Source organism: Phascolarctos cinereus, unplaced genomic scaffold (assembly GCF_003287225.1).
Source record: "Phascolarctos cinereus isolate Bilbo 61053 unplaced genomic scaffold, phaCin_HiC Scaffold_726;HRSCAF=1367, whole genome shotgun sequence".
NCBI lineage: Eukaryota > Metazoa > Chordata > Mammalia > Diprotodontia > Phascolarctidae > Phascolarctos > Phascolarctos cinereus.
Genome location: NW_027556098.1, coordinates 314,801,768 through 314,815,915, shown reverse-complemented (window position 1 = coordinate 314,815,915; position 14,148 = coordinate 314,801,768). Strand labels below are relative to the sequence as shown.

The 14,148-nt window shown below is 38.4% G+C and overlaps 1 protein-coding gene across 1 annotated transcript in view; it reads left to right on the top strand.

Annotated features, from left to right (window-relative positions):
* Positions 1 to 14,148, top strand: part of C2CD3 (C2 domain containing 3 centriole elongation regulator) — a 152,607-nt gene that overhangs the window by 16,254 nt on the left and 122,205 nt on the right. Inside the window, 2 exon segments of the mRNA XM_020989582.2 lie at positions 5,330 to 5,487; positions 10,816 to 11,033. Coding sequence (XP_020845241.1) covers positions 5,330 to 5,487; positions 10,816 to 11,033 — 376 coding nt within the window.

The window sequence follows — 14,148 nt, the reverse complement described above, 5'->3', positions numbered from 1 at the left end:
AGAAAAAGAAATTGAACGAGCTATAAATGAGCTCCCTAAGAAAAAACTCCCAGGATCAGATGAATTTACAAGTGAATTGTACTAAACATTCAAAGAACAATTCCAATACTATATAAACTTTGAAAAAGTAGATAAAAGATTCTTATCAAATTTCTTCAATGACACAAATATGGTTTTGGTAACTAAACCAAGAAGAGGAAAAACAGAGAAAGAAATCTATAAACCAGTTTCCCTAATGAACACTGAGGTAAAACATTTTTAAATAAATACTAGCAAGGAGATTACAGCAATATACCACAGGGCAGTTTGGTAGAAATTAGCCATAGAACAACATCTCACCCCATATATGAAGATAAGGTCAAAATGGATGTGTTATCTGTATTTAAAAAGTCATATCATAAGTAAATTAGGGGAACGTGGAAAATTTTGTGTGTTAGATCTATGGACAAGGGAAGAGTTTATGACGAAACAAAAGAAAGCATTATGGGAAGTAGAATGGATGATTTTGGTTACATGTAGTTAAAAAGATTTTGCAGAAACATGTCAGTGCAGCCAAAATTAAAAGGAAAGCAGGAAGATGGGAGAAATGGGAGAGTTTTACTGTAAGTTTCTTTGATAAAGCCCTTATTTCTCAAATATGTAGGGAACTGAACCAAATCTATAAAAATATGAGCCATTCCCCAATTGATAAGTGATCAAAGGATATGAAGAGGCATTTTTCAGAAGAAGAAATAAAATTATCAATAGTCGTATGGGAAAATGCTCTGTTTGATCAGAAAAATACAAATTAAAACAATCCTGAGATACCACGTCAGATTGGCTAATGTGACAGAAATGTTAATTGACAAATTTGGGTGGGTGGGGGAATGTGGGAAAATAGAGTCTCCAATGCACTTTTGGTGGAGTTGTGAACTGGTTCAACCATTCTGGAGGATAATTTGGAACTGTTTCCAAAGAGCTCTAAAACTGTGCATATCCTTTGACCTAGCAACACCTCCACTAAGTCTGTATCCCAAAGAGCAAAGGAAAAGGAAAAGGACCTATATGTACAAAAATATTTATAGTAGCTCTTTTTGTGGTGGTAAAGAATTGGAAATTGAGGGAATTCTCATTAATTGATGAATGATTGAAAAGGCTATGCTATATGAATGTGATGGAATACTGTCGTGCTATAAGAAATGACAAGTAGGATGGCTTCAGAAAAACCTCGGAAAACTGATACAAAGTGAAGTGAGCGGAACCAGAAGAACATTGTACTATAACAATATTGTAATGAGGATCAGGACTTAGCTGCTGTAATCAATACAATGACCCAAGACAAATTCCAAAGGAATCTTGATGAAAAATGCTTTCTACCTCCAGAGAGAGAATTAGTGAACTCCTAAGTGAAGATTGAAATATGCTTTTTTCATTTTCTTTTCCTGCCCTTTTTTTGTGTGATAGGGCTAATGTAGAAATACATTTTGCATGAATTCACATGGATAATTGATATTATATTACTTACCTTCATGATGGTATAGATTCCTAGATAGAGAAAGGAGGAGAATTTAGAACTCAAAATGTTTTTTAAAAATGTAAAAAATGAATAATTTTTTTTAAAGGAGAGAAAACAAGATGGGTATCACAAGATTAGTGAAAGGCAAATTTTGCAGTTTTCAAAAAATGAGAGAACAAAGCATGAACACTATATAGGCCAATGAGCTTATCTTCTGTTCCTGAAGAAATTCTAAGAGAGACCATTAAGGGGATAGTTGGTAAATAACTAGAAAAGGAAGCAGTCCTCACAAAAGGCTAGCCTGACTTCAAGCAGAATAGAATCCCTCCATAAAAAGCTATTATGGTAACAGATGCTCAAGACACAGACCCAAAAGAAAAGAATGACTTGAAAACATCAAAGAGCAAAGGCTCAGAGGAAAACACAGCTTGGGTACAAATTTATCTAAAATTTCTGGAAGCGATAAAGCAAGAGTTGAAAAAAAGAAATGCTTTTATCAATGAAATAAGAGCACTTGAGGGAAAAATTGAAAAGATAGCCATGGCGAAAGAATTGAAAAGGGAATTTACAGCTTGACACAAGACATACAAAATCTTGTATAATTAACAAACTTCTGAAAATTATTTGTTGTTCAGTTGTTCCTAATTCTTCATGACCGTATGTGGGGTTATCTTGGCAAAGATACTGAAGTGCTTTTGCATTTCCTTCTCCAGCTCACTTTTACAGATGAGGAAACTGAGGCAAACCAGGGTTAAGTAACTTGCCCAGGATCACACACCTAGTGAGTGTCTGAGGCTGAATTTGAACTCAGTTCTTCTTGACTCCAGGCCTGGCACATTATCCACTGCAACACATAGCTGCTCTGTTGAAAATTATAATAAACCTGTTAGAAGCCAATGACTCCATGAAACGATAAGAAATAACCCCACTGTACTCTGCCATTGTCAAACTTTATAATACTGTGTTTATTTCTGGGTACTGTGATTTTAAAAGAACATTGAGAAGCTGGTGAGTTTATAGAGGAAAGCAGCTAGGATGAAGGGCCTTAAATCCATGTCCTACCAGATTTGGTTGAAGAAAGAGCTTAATTATGTGGAGGAGGGATTAGACTTGTTCTATTTGACCCTAGAAGGCAAAACCAGGAGTAATGGGTGTAGTTTGGCTTAAGGTCTGGAAAAAGTTCCAGACAATTTTGAGTTCTGTCCAAAAGTGGAATATCTTGCCTTGAGTTGTGATATGTTCCTCTTTGCTAGAGGTGTTCAGGCAGAGGCTGAGTGGCTACCTTTAGAGTGTGTTATAGTGGAGATTCCTTGGTATATGAATTAAACTAGTTGACTTCTGAAGGCCCTTCCAACTCTGCTTCTGGTAATTTTGTGGTTTTTGTGGGAGAGTGGAGGGCATTTTATTTAATTTAATCTCTTTTTTTCAGTGGAGGTGAGTTGGTAGAGAAAATAAAGGCTAATTAATTTTAAGAAGTAGAATAAAATTAATTCTATTATAAACAAATATAAAAGGAGGCACTTGAACTTGTCCACTTGAGCTTCCTGCCTTCAGTCTTTGAATCTGTGCTCTCAGGAGCCTAGGAAGAGCCTGGGCCTTAGGTAGGAACCTTGGTTTTAGATATATCTCTTTCCTGCCAATGTTGAGAGGGAAGAGAGAAACATGGTGTGTGAGCCAGTCACAGAGGCAGCTAACTCGGTTTGATTTTTAAGGATGGTCTGACACAGGGAGAGAAGAGTGACACTGATGCCCTAGGCCAAGTTTGCAGCTGTAGCGTTCACCTTCACCCAAGCTGGTTAGAACATCGTCATCAACAGGAACACGGGTTTTCTTGTGTACTCATGAAGACCATGTTAGATAAGGGTAAGAAGAACAGTCATGAAGGCACCTGCCTCTCCTCGATTTTTGTAAGGATCAAATGAAATACTTTTTTGAAGTGCTTAATACAGTTCCTAGAACATAGTAGGCACTTGATAAATGCTTGTTTGTTCTGCAGTTCAAGAAGGTAAGTACAAGTATGGCAAATTCTCAGAATGCTAAAGACCTAAAATAGAGTGCATACAAAAGTTATAGGTGTTTGAGTCTAATTTAAGGTGTTTCAATATTTCTTAACAGAAAGTTGCAAAATACATAGATGAACACCTAAATGTGCATATTGTGCACAACTCCAAAATTATAATAACTTGTATTTATATTGTGCTTTGAAGTTTTGTTGTTTAATTGTTTTCAGTCATGTCTACATTTTGTAAGCCCATTTGGGATTTTCTTGGCAAAGATACTGGAGTGGTTTGCCATTTCCTTCTCCAGCTCATTTCACAGAGAAGGAAACTGAGGCAAACAGGGTTAGTTGACTTGCTCAGAGTCACACATCAAGTAAATGTCTGAGATAAGATTTGAACTCAGGTCTTCCTAACTCCAGGCCTGCCAGTCTATCCATCAGTTATGCACCACCTAACTGCTTTAAAGTTTACAAAGCATTTTCCTCATAATGGCCTTACAAGATAGATAGTACACATACTGTCTCCATTTTAAGTTAAGTGACCAGCTCAGGGTCCTATAGGTAGCTAGGTGGCATAGTGGATAGAGCACTGGACCTAGAATCAGGAAGATCTGAGTTCAAATTCAGCTTCAGACACTAATTATATGACCCTAGACGAGTCACTTATCCTTTGTTTGCTTCAGTTTCCTCATATGCAAAATGGAGATAATAATAGCACATATTTCTCTGGATTGTTTTGAGGATTAAATTAATTAATATTTGTAAAATGCTTGGCAAACCTAAAGAGCTATATAAATGCTTACAATGCACTTTACAAATACTAATTCATTTTATTCTCACAATAACCCTGAGGGGTAGGTATTATTATCCCCATTTTACAGATTAGGAAACTAAGGCAGAACATCACACAGCATGTCTGAAGTCAAATTTTAACTCGGGTCTTCCTGCCTCCAAGTCTAATGCTGTATTCATTCTGCCACCTGGCTGTTTATTATTGTTGTTGTAAAGATAGGATGGGATAATACATAATTTTGCAAACCTTAAAAGTGCTATATAAATGTAAGCCATTATTACCATTATTTGTTATTATTATCTGACTCTGCCATCCTTTCAAATTAGTGTTTCATACCTGTTCTTTTCACAGAGCTGTAGAAAGGTTCCTCTGCAAATATTATTATCATCATTATTATATAGATAGTAATTATGAGAGCTGGGGCTCAAACCTACTACTTCTAGTTCTAAGATAGTGATTTCTTCACTACAACACAATAATGAAATTGAAATATGAATCTTCCAACTGCAAGAAACAATGGTCATATGCAAAGAGATTGTGAAAATGGTCTTTTCTAAGATTAGCCTCTGACCTCTACCCCTCAGGATTTTTCAGTGGGCACGATAATGTGCAGTACAGTGGGAAGTTGGAGAAGCAACCTCAAGAAAATTAAGGAAGGGCTTCTTTGAGTTAAAGAAATTATTTTCTTCAAAAAAAACCCAACACTAATAATGGGCAGCTAGGTGGCGCAGTGGATAGAGCACCGGCCCTGAAGTCAGGAGGACCTGAGTTCAAATCCAGCTCAGACCAACCACTTGACACTTACTAGCTGTGTGACCCTGGGCAAGTCACTCAACCCCAATTGCCTAAAAAAACCAAACCAAAAAAACACTAGTAACAATAGCTATAATAATAAGATTATTTTACTGGATTGTCCTCCCTATGTTCTACCTCTAGTCTGTCCCTTCCCACCCCCCCACCTTCCCCCCCCAAAAAAGAAATTCTGTCTGTAATAATCTGTGACAGGAAAATCTCTCAATAAAGTATCTTTGTTTGCTATTAGATATGGCTGTCCTTGTCTTGGAGGTCATCTCGAAACCTGATCACCTCCCTGTGGGTAGAGTTCAGATCAGTGGATTATCGAAGTTGTCTCCGACTTATCCAATCAGTGGATTTTTTACAGTTGTCTCACCAACATCTAAGAAGCTTGGAGAGATCCAGGTAACAGTATTTCTGTTATTTATACTTCTGTTGCACAGAGTAAATTCTCTTATTAAAAAAATGTTCAGAAAATTCAGTGGAGAAAAATAATACAAAAGTGGTATTTTATTATGGGAAAAAATATTTAATTCATTCAGAGGAACAAGATCAAGAATCTGAAGGGATATAATAAAAGAGAGAGACACTGAGGCCTAGTACTTCTGGTGTTTAAAATACAATGTAAAATAGTGATCATCAAAACTGTGGCTTTGGTTAAATCCTGGAAAAGTTTATCAGTGGGATTCATGAGGTAAGCAAGACAACAAGACCCAGAACCAACAAAGTAGCCTGGCATTCAACAACTCAAAAACAACTACAAGAGTAAGAATTCCCTATTTGACAAAAACTTCTGGGAAAACCAGAAAGCAATTTGGCAGTATTTAAGTTTAGACCATTTGTCTACACTTTATACTGTATTAAATTCCAAGTAGATATGCGACTTAAGTAGATGAGAATTTGGGAGACTAGGGGCAATGGATGGAAGATACAGAGGGGTCTGAAAATTGAGGCTTGATGTTAGTTATCTAACTAACGCTTAGCTCTACAGAAGTAGGGTGAGCTACTTTGGATGCTGGATTTTTTCCTCATTTTTAGGCAAGGATTGGATTACTTATGGTTATTTTGCATGGGTTGAATTAGGTCCTTTCAACTTTTAAATATTGTGATTTTGTGAAAATCTTTGTCTTTGCAACTTCTTCTATTGCTTCTAGTTCTCCCCTCTGAAACAAAATAAAGCTAGTCTTCATCTCTCTTCTACATGCTAACTCTTCAGATACTTGAAAACAGTAGCTGTCCTCCCTGATCAATCAGTCAAGATTCATTAAGCACCCACTGTGTGCCAAGCACTGTGCTAAGTGCTGAACCAGAGTCTTCTCAAGGCATCCCCATTTCTTTCAGCTGATCCTTGAGGAGCATATTTTTGACACTGTCACAGTGATTGTTCTCTGGATATGCTTCAGCTTGACACTAATAGTTCAGATTGAGTGTGACCTAGGAAGTGAACAGTGGAGGCGATGGGAGATGGGATTTCTGGACCCCTAAAAGAAAAGACCATGTCTTTAGGACCTGGACCCCCAGCCCCCTGAACCCAGATCTCTGGCGCTTGCCTGAGGCATCTCCCATTCCAGTAATCCTTTCAATTTTCCTTTCATTGTGGGCCCCCCCTGTTGTTCTCTGTTACCTCTGACCCAGCCTAGCCCTTCACTTTCTAGATCACCCAAGGGTATTACCCACTCTTAATCCCATCTAGACCCCATTACCTCTGGCTAGTGGCCACTCCTTGATCCCATCTAAATCTTCCCACAATCTTTTTCCCTATAAAAAAAGGTCAGTCTTGCCCCAGATTCTTAAAATCCCACCCCCTTCTATTGGACACAATAAACCTTGTCTCTGCCTGAAAGAAGGCTTGAGTGGTTGAATTCTTTCAAGGCAGACCTGTACCCTTTGCCCTGTCATTTTGGGGTTCTTAGCACCCTAAGACCGCAACAATGGCATCATCTTCCTGATGTTATGGGCTTCTTCAAGAAAGAAGGACAAGGGGGCAGCTAGGTGGCACAGTGGATAGAGCACCGGCCCTGGAGTCAGGAGGACCTGAGTTCAAATCCGGCCTCAGACACATAATACTTTCTAGCTTTGTGACTCTGGGCAAGTCACTTAACCCCAATTGTCTCACTAAAAAAAAATTTAAAAAAAAGGAAAGAAGGACAAACCACAACCTGTGAGTAGTCCAAGCTGCCCCACAGGGGGTCCCAACTGGCCAGTTCCACTTGGGTGACTCCTCTTCTCTCTTCCCTTCCCCTTCCCATCCCTTCTTCTCCTCTCATTCCGTGGTATCATGTCCTTACCTCAGGGTACTCCGCCCAAAGGAAGGTAAATTTTGGAGGCTGAAAACTAACTAGATACCTTGGGGTTTACTGGCTGTGCCTTACAACCAATTCATTTTAGCTCTCATTGACTGGCCAACAATAGATCCCTTCCTAAGCACCACTTAATGGTTATTGTTTGGGCTATCTATTTATTGATCGGAGATCCTAGAAAAGTGCTGAGAGGAGAGCGTTTTCAGGTGAGGGAATTAGGGAAGGTTTCATGGAGGGTGCTAGTTTCAAAGTGAGGAAAAGAATTAGAATATCCGTATGGGAAATAGCTTTTACAAATATACAAAGTCTAGAAAGGAACAGGACAAAATTGGGAAGTAGTACTATCCTACTTTGTCTTTGTGTGAAGGGGAGTAGTATGAAATAAGGAGAAATCTAGAATTAGGATATTTTTGCTTGGAAAGACCTTAGAGGTCATCTAGTCTAATACCCTCATTTTACAGATGTGGAAACAGTAATAGAAACCTGAAGGAACTTTGCCCAAGGTTAGAAGATAAGGCTGATGATCCTTGGAAGTGCAGAGCTGATGGGCTTAGCCCCTCCTTGGTAATGTGTCAAAGAAAAAAAAGTGCTATATTCTGTGATTTAGGTACAAGCCTGCTACAAATCTAATTCAGTTATCTAATTTAATATTAAGTTAATATCTAAGCATTTCCAGTTTCAAGAAAGAGAAATGCACAAACTGGCATCATTCTCTGTCCCCTAGTTCCCTTAAACAAGTTTCTGTACCCTAACATGATTTGATATAGCATCTATAAGATTCTTTAACAAGAAAAACAACAACAAAAACAACAAATACAGTTCGGGGTTAACATTCCAGAATAGTCACTGCTCATTTCCTTCCTTGAACACTCCCTTCAAAGATTGAAAAGGATCTTCCTACTTGAAATATCAATATTATCCTTCTTCAATAGAGAAGAGTCTTTGTTTAACACTCTTTTTGTTAGGGATGGAGAAAGAGGAGAGACTGTCCTTAGGGGGTCTAGAGCCCACTCACTTAATGGATGGAGAAGGCAGTGTTCTCTACAAGACTCCATTGTTCTTCATTCTAAATTTTGGTTGCCACTCTCAGTGCTTTTCCCTGAGAAAGGCCTTTTGTCCTTAACCATCTTCATGCTAGGACATTTGGTAAAGGTTTTAGACCAGAGAAATATTATTTCTTAATGTTTTTAGAGAAGAGCAAAGGAGGCTTTAATATGTTCCTACTGGGTTCTCAGCACTCCATCTGCTGTCTCTGTGCTTCTGTACTGAGTGCTTCTCATTTCCCTCATGAACTTCCTCCTTATCTCCTTACCTCTGCCTGTTACATTCTCCGTAAGGTCTTTCCACATATCACTGGCCCCTTCCCCCCGAAAGAAATTACTGGGACAACTGGGTGGCGAAGTGGATAGAGCACCAGCCCTGGAGTCAGGAGGACCTGAGTTCAAATCCAGCCTCAGATACTTGACACTAGCTGTGTGACCCTGGGGAAGTCACTTTGCCCTGATTGCCTTGCAACCAAAAAAACCAAAACAAAATAGAGATGGTTATATCCTTGTAACTATCTAAGGCAGAGCTATAAAAACTGGACTAAATGATCTCTGCAGTCCCTTTAAGCCCAAAATTTAAAAGGGGGCAGCTAAGTGGCGCAGTGAATAGAGTACTGGCCGTGGAGTCAGGAAGACCTGATTGCCTTGCCAAAAAGAAGAAAGAAAGAAAGAAAGAGAGAGAGAGAGAGACAGACAGAAAGAAAGAGAGAGAGATAAAGAAAGAGAGAGAAAGAAATTACCTTGGTCTTTTTGTGTATTTGTCCATACTTACATGTATTGTCTCCCTTAGCAGTCATCAACTCCTTAAGGACACAAATTCTCACATTTCTCTTCATATCCCTAGTACCAAGAATAATAGGCACCTCCGCTTCTTCCTTCCTCCCTCTCTTCATTCTGGTTTCCAACTTCATCATTCCACTGAAACTGCTCTCTCCAAAGTCACCAACAATCTCTTAATTGCTAAATCCAACAGCCTTTTCTCAAACTTCATTTTTCTTGACCTCTGCAGCCTTTGGCACTGGGAATTATCTTCCTTGATACTCTCTTCTCTCTATATTTTTTGGGACACTGCTCTTTCCTGGTTTCCTTCCTACATTTCTTGCCAGTCCCTCTTAGTCTTTGCTGGATCTTCATCTGTATTATGTTCATTAACTGTGGGTATCTCATAGGGCTCTGTTCTGATTTCTGTTCTCTTCTCCCTCTCTGTCCTCCCTTTTCTGTTTGGTAATCTTATTAGCTTCCATGGATTCAATTATTACATCTGTGCAATTGGTTCTCAAGTCTTCTTATCCAGTCTTGACCTCCAGTCTCCCATCTTGATCAATCAGTTAATCATTAAGCCTTACAGGTCAATCAATAAACATTTCCATCTGGCTATTGGGCCTCTTGAAGTGATGGTCCCTCAGACATCTTCAACTCAACATGTCTAAAATTGAAATCATTATATTTTTTCCCCAATCCCTCCACTCTTCCTAATTTTCTTATTACTGTTGAGGTCACCATCCTCTCAGTCACTCATGTTTACAACCTAGGTGTCATCCTTGACTCCTCACTCATAGCCCCATATTGAATCCATTTCCAGGTCTTGTTGAATCTACCTTAGTACTATCTCTCATATAAGTCCCTTCTCTTCTTTGACACTGTCACCACCCTGCTGTAGGTCTTCAACACCTCATGCCTGGACTATTGCATTAACCTACTGGTGACTCTGCCTCCCCCAGATCTCTCCCCACTCCAGTCTCTCCTCTCCTTAGCTGTCAGATTGACCTAGTGAAGATCTGACTAAGTGGCCACTTATATTCAGTAGACTCCAGTGATCCTCTAAGATTAAATATAAAGTCCTCTGACATTCAAAGCAAGTAATAACTTGGCCCCTTCCAACCTTTCCAGTTTTCTTACACCTTACTTCCCTACATGTACTATGTAATCTAATTGCTGTTCCTCATACCAGACACCATTTCCTTTTCCATTTTCACTCTCTATCTCCTGTGCCTTCTTCTCTTCATAAACATCTTCTGCCCTCCCTCCCTGGTTTCCTTCAGCTAAAAATTCCACCTTTTGCAAGAAGCCTTTCCTGATTCCCCCTTAATGCTAATACCTTCCTACTGTTAATTTTCTCCAATTTATCCTGTCTTTGTTTGTACATAGTTTATTGCATGTTGTTTCATTTTTAAACTGTGAATTTCTTGAGAGTAGGAACTGCCTTTTGACTTTCTTCATGTCTCCAGCCTTTAGAACAGTACCTGATACATAGTAGGTGCTTATTGAATGCTTATTGACTCACCAACTTAGTAAATGCTTAATAAATCATATTGATTAATTGATTACCTAGACTGATAAAATCATGGCTAAGTTGTGTTGGGGGTTTTTTGTTTTTTGTTTTTCAGATATTGCTTGCATTAGAACCTTTGTCAGCAACTTTTGACAACTGCAGTTCTTTCACCACTGACATGAGTGGAGATGCACTGTTACTGGATCAGGGATTCAGAGAAAATATTGAACCCAGCAGATCTCAGCTTTCTGGGATTGCACGGACTCATACACTTCCTGTGACCAATACTGGTGGGAAAGAGTCATTAATGAGTAGTAGAGCCACTCCTCCCAGGTAATTTCCATTTGTAATGCATGTCAAGTCATCTATAAACTGCCTTCTCCGCTCCTAATACCCTCATAATTTCTGCTTTTCATTTACAATTTGGTGTGGAGGACAAGAAAGGAGAGAAACAGTAATAGTTTAGCTACTGTTATGAAAAAGGAAGTGAAGTTTTAGTTTTGTTTTCAGTGAAACCTGACTTCCCTCTTTCTATTGATGGTACAATACCACCATTCTCCTTAGTCACACAGGTTCCTGTGCTCAGAGCCATCTTTGATTCTTCCTTCTTTCTCACTCCCCTTCTAATGAGTCATTAGGACATACTGATTCTACCTCCACAACAACTTTTGTATCTTTGCCTCCTGCCTCTACTTCATTCCCATAGCTACCACCCTAGGCCATGGACAACACCCTAATTGGTATTCTCTCTTCATTCCATCCTGTATATGTTACTATTCATCTTTTTAATTTCTTTAATTTGTTTTAATTAATAAAAACCTTATTTTCTCTCCCTCCAATCCCATTGGGAAAAACAAAAATTAAACATTCATAATTAAGCAAAACAAATAATAATATTCCATTACATTTGTACACCATAATTTGTTAAGCCATTCCCTAATAGATGGATGTCATCTTATTTTCCAGGTCTTTGCCACCACAATAAGAGCTGCTGTAAATATTTTTGTATATATGAGTCTTTCTTTCATTGTTCTTTTTGGAGTGAAGGCCTAGTAGTGGTATTGCTGGGGCTAAAAGTATGCATAGTTTAGTAACTTTTTAGGGACAAAATTCCAAATTGCTTTCCAGAATGTTTGGACCAATTAATACCTCCACCAGCAGTTCAGTAATGTTCCTGTTTTCCTTCAAGTTCTCCAACAATTTGTCATTTTCCTCTTTTGTCAGCTTCACCAATCTATTGGGTATGAGGTAGAACCTCAGAATTGCTTCAATTTGCATTTCTTTAATATCAGAATCATCTTAGAGGACAGCTCTGATCACTTCACTCCTCTCCACAAGACTTCAGTGGCTCCTCATTGCCTACCAAATCAATTCTAAACTCTTTAGACTGACATTCAGATCCCTCTATGATCTTCTGCTCACCCAATTTTCCAAACTGAGCTTCTATTATTCCTAGTCATATACTCTACTTTCTAGCCAAACTGAACCTTTCTTTGAACTCAAGCCTTCCCTTAATCCTTGAAAATATTCTCCTTTGTTTTTCTCTCTTATATTCTTGCTCATGTTCAAGGCCTGGCTCCAGTACCGCCTTGTCCCTGATCCTAACAGTTAACCATTATTTCTAAGTGGAATTAGTCTCCTGTCTTGGAGCCCTCATAGAAATTCCTTAGAGTTCCCTAGTCTCCTTCCTCAGCATCTCTCCCCTATTCCCAGTGATCTTATGGCTACAGTTGGCATCACTCAGCAGCATTCTCTGTACTCTTGGGCACTGGCTAACGAATAAGTTATGCTTTTCCCTTCAGCACTTAACATTATCTTTCATTCTCCCTGCTAAGCCCAAACACACTCTGCTTCCAGACATCTCTATTTCAAGGACACTATTGTCCTTCTAGTCTCACATTTACAGCCTTAGTGCTATTCTTGATTCCTCATTTCCCTCATTCCACATATCAAATCATTTACCAAATACTGGTATTTCTGCCTACACAAACATCTCTCTTATATATCCATAGTTCCTTATCTCCACTCACACAGCCAATATCTTATCGCAGACCTTCATCATCTCTTGCATGAAATGTTGCAGTAGTCTCCTAAATGGTTTCCCTGCCTTAAACTCTCCTCTACACACATGTGCTTTTCCTAAAAAACAAGTCTAACCATATCACTACCCTATTCAGAAAACTTCAATGCATCCTGTTGCCTCTAGTATCAAATATTATTTCATATTTATCTTATCCTTTAATTCATATTTTTGCGTAAGATTTTTTATTAATATGGTAGTACATGAATAGGCAGGTAGGTAGCACAGTGGATAAAACGCTGGGCCTGGAGTTAGGAGGACTTGAGTTCCAATCTGACCTTAGACACTTAACTAGCTGTGTGACCCTTGGCAAGTCATTTAACTCTATTTGCCTCCATTCGCCATTTATAAAATGAGCTGGAGAAGGAAATGGCAAAGCACTCTAGTGTCTTTGCCAAGAAAACCCCTAATAGGAAAATGGAGAGTCAGACACAACTGAAATGACTCAACAACAACAACAAAGAGTACATGTATGTAATTTATGAATAAGTAAATATATACTTATTGTGGGTGCATGCGCAAAAATATTGTTTATTGTGGATTCATACTCAAAAGTTTTGGTGGGTTTTTTACTGATGGAATGTGAAATTTTAAAAAATTTGGAGACCACTGGGTTGAAGAATGTATAGATTGGAATTGGTTGCATAAGCAAACCCAAAGAGTCGTCTTTAACAGTTTAATATTAACTCAAGGTGCATCATTTATGTGATATGACAATCAAGAAAGCTAACATATTTTTGGACTATCTTAATAGAGGCATTGCTTTCAGTAATAGGGAAGTGATAGTCTTGCTATATACTCTGCCATGGTCCAACCACATCTGAAGTATTATCTTCAGGTACAAAGCACTTTACAGATATCTATTTTATTTGATCCTCACAATCACGCGGCAAGGTAGGGGCTATTACTATATCCCATTTTACAGTTGGAAATTAAGGCAGATAGTTGAAGTATAAGTGTTTGAGGTGAGATTTCAACTCAGATCTTCCTGATGCCAGGCCCAGTGCTCTATCACAATGCCATCAAGCTGCCTCTTAGGGACAGATTCTGATAAGCAGTAGTGCCCTGAGAAAAATAATTACAACTTAACTATTTATGTTAACTTTATGGGATTTATTATTATTTTTAAATGAATGAATACATATTTTTAAGATTTTTTCACTCTTAATTTCTAATACAATAAAAACCAATAGATTATAACCACATAAATGAAGCTCTTTGAGATCCTTGGCAATATTTATGAATGTAAAATGGTCCTGAGACCAAAAAGTTTGATAACCACTAGCCTACAGAATACTCAGGGAGAACATGATAGCTGTCATTCCATATTTGTAGAGATGTTATATGGAACAGTGATTAGATTTATTC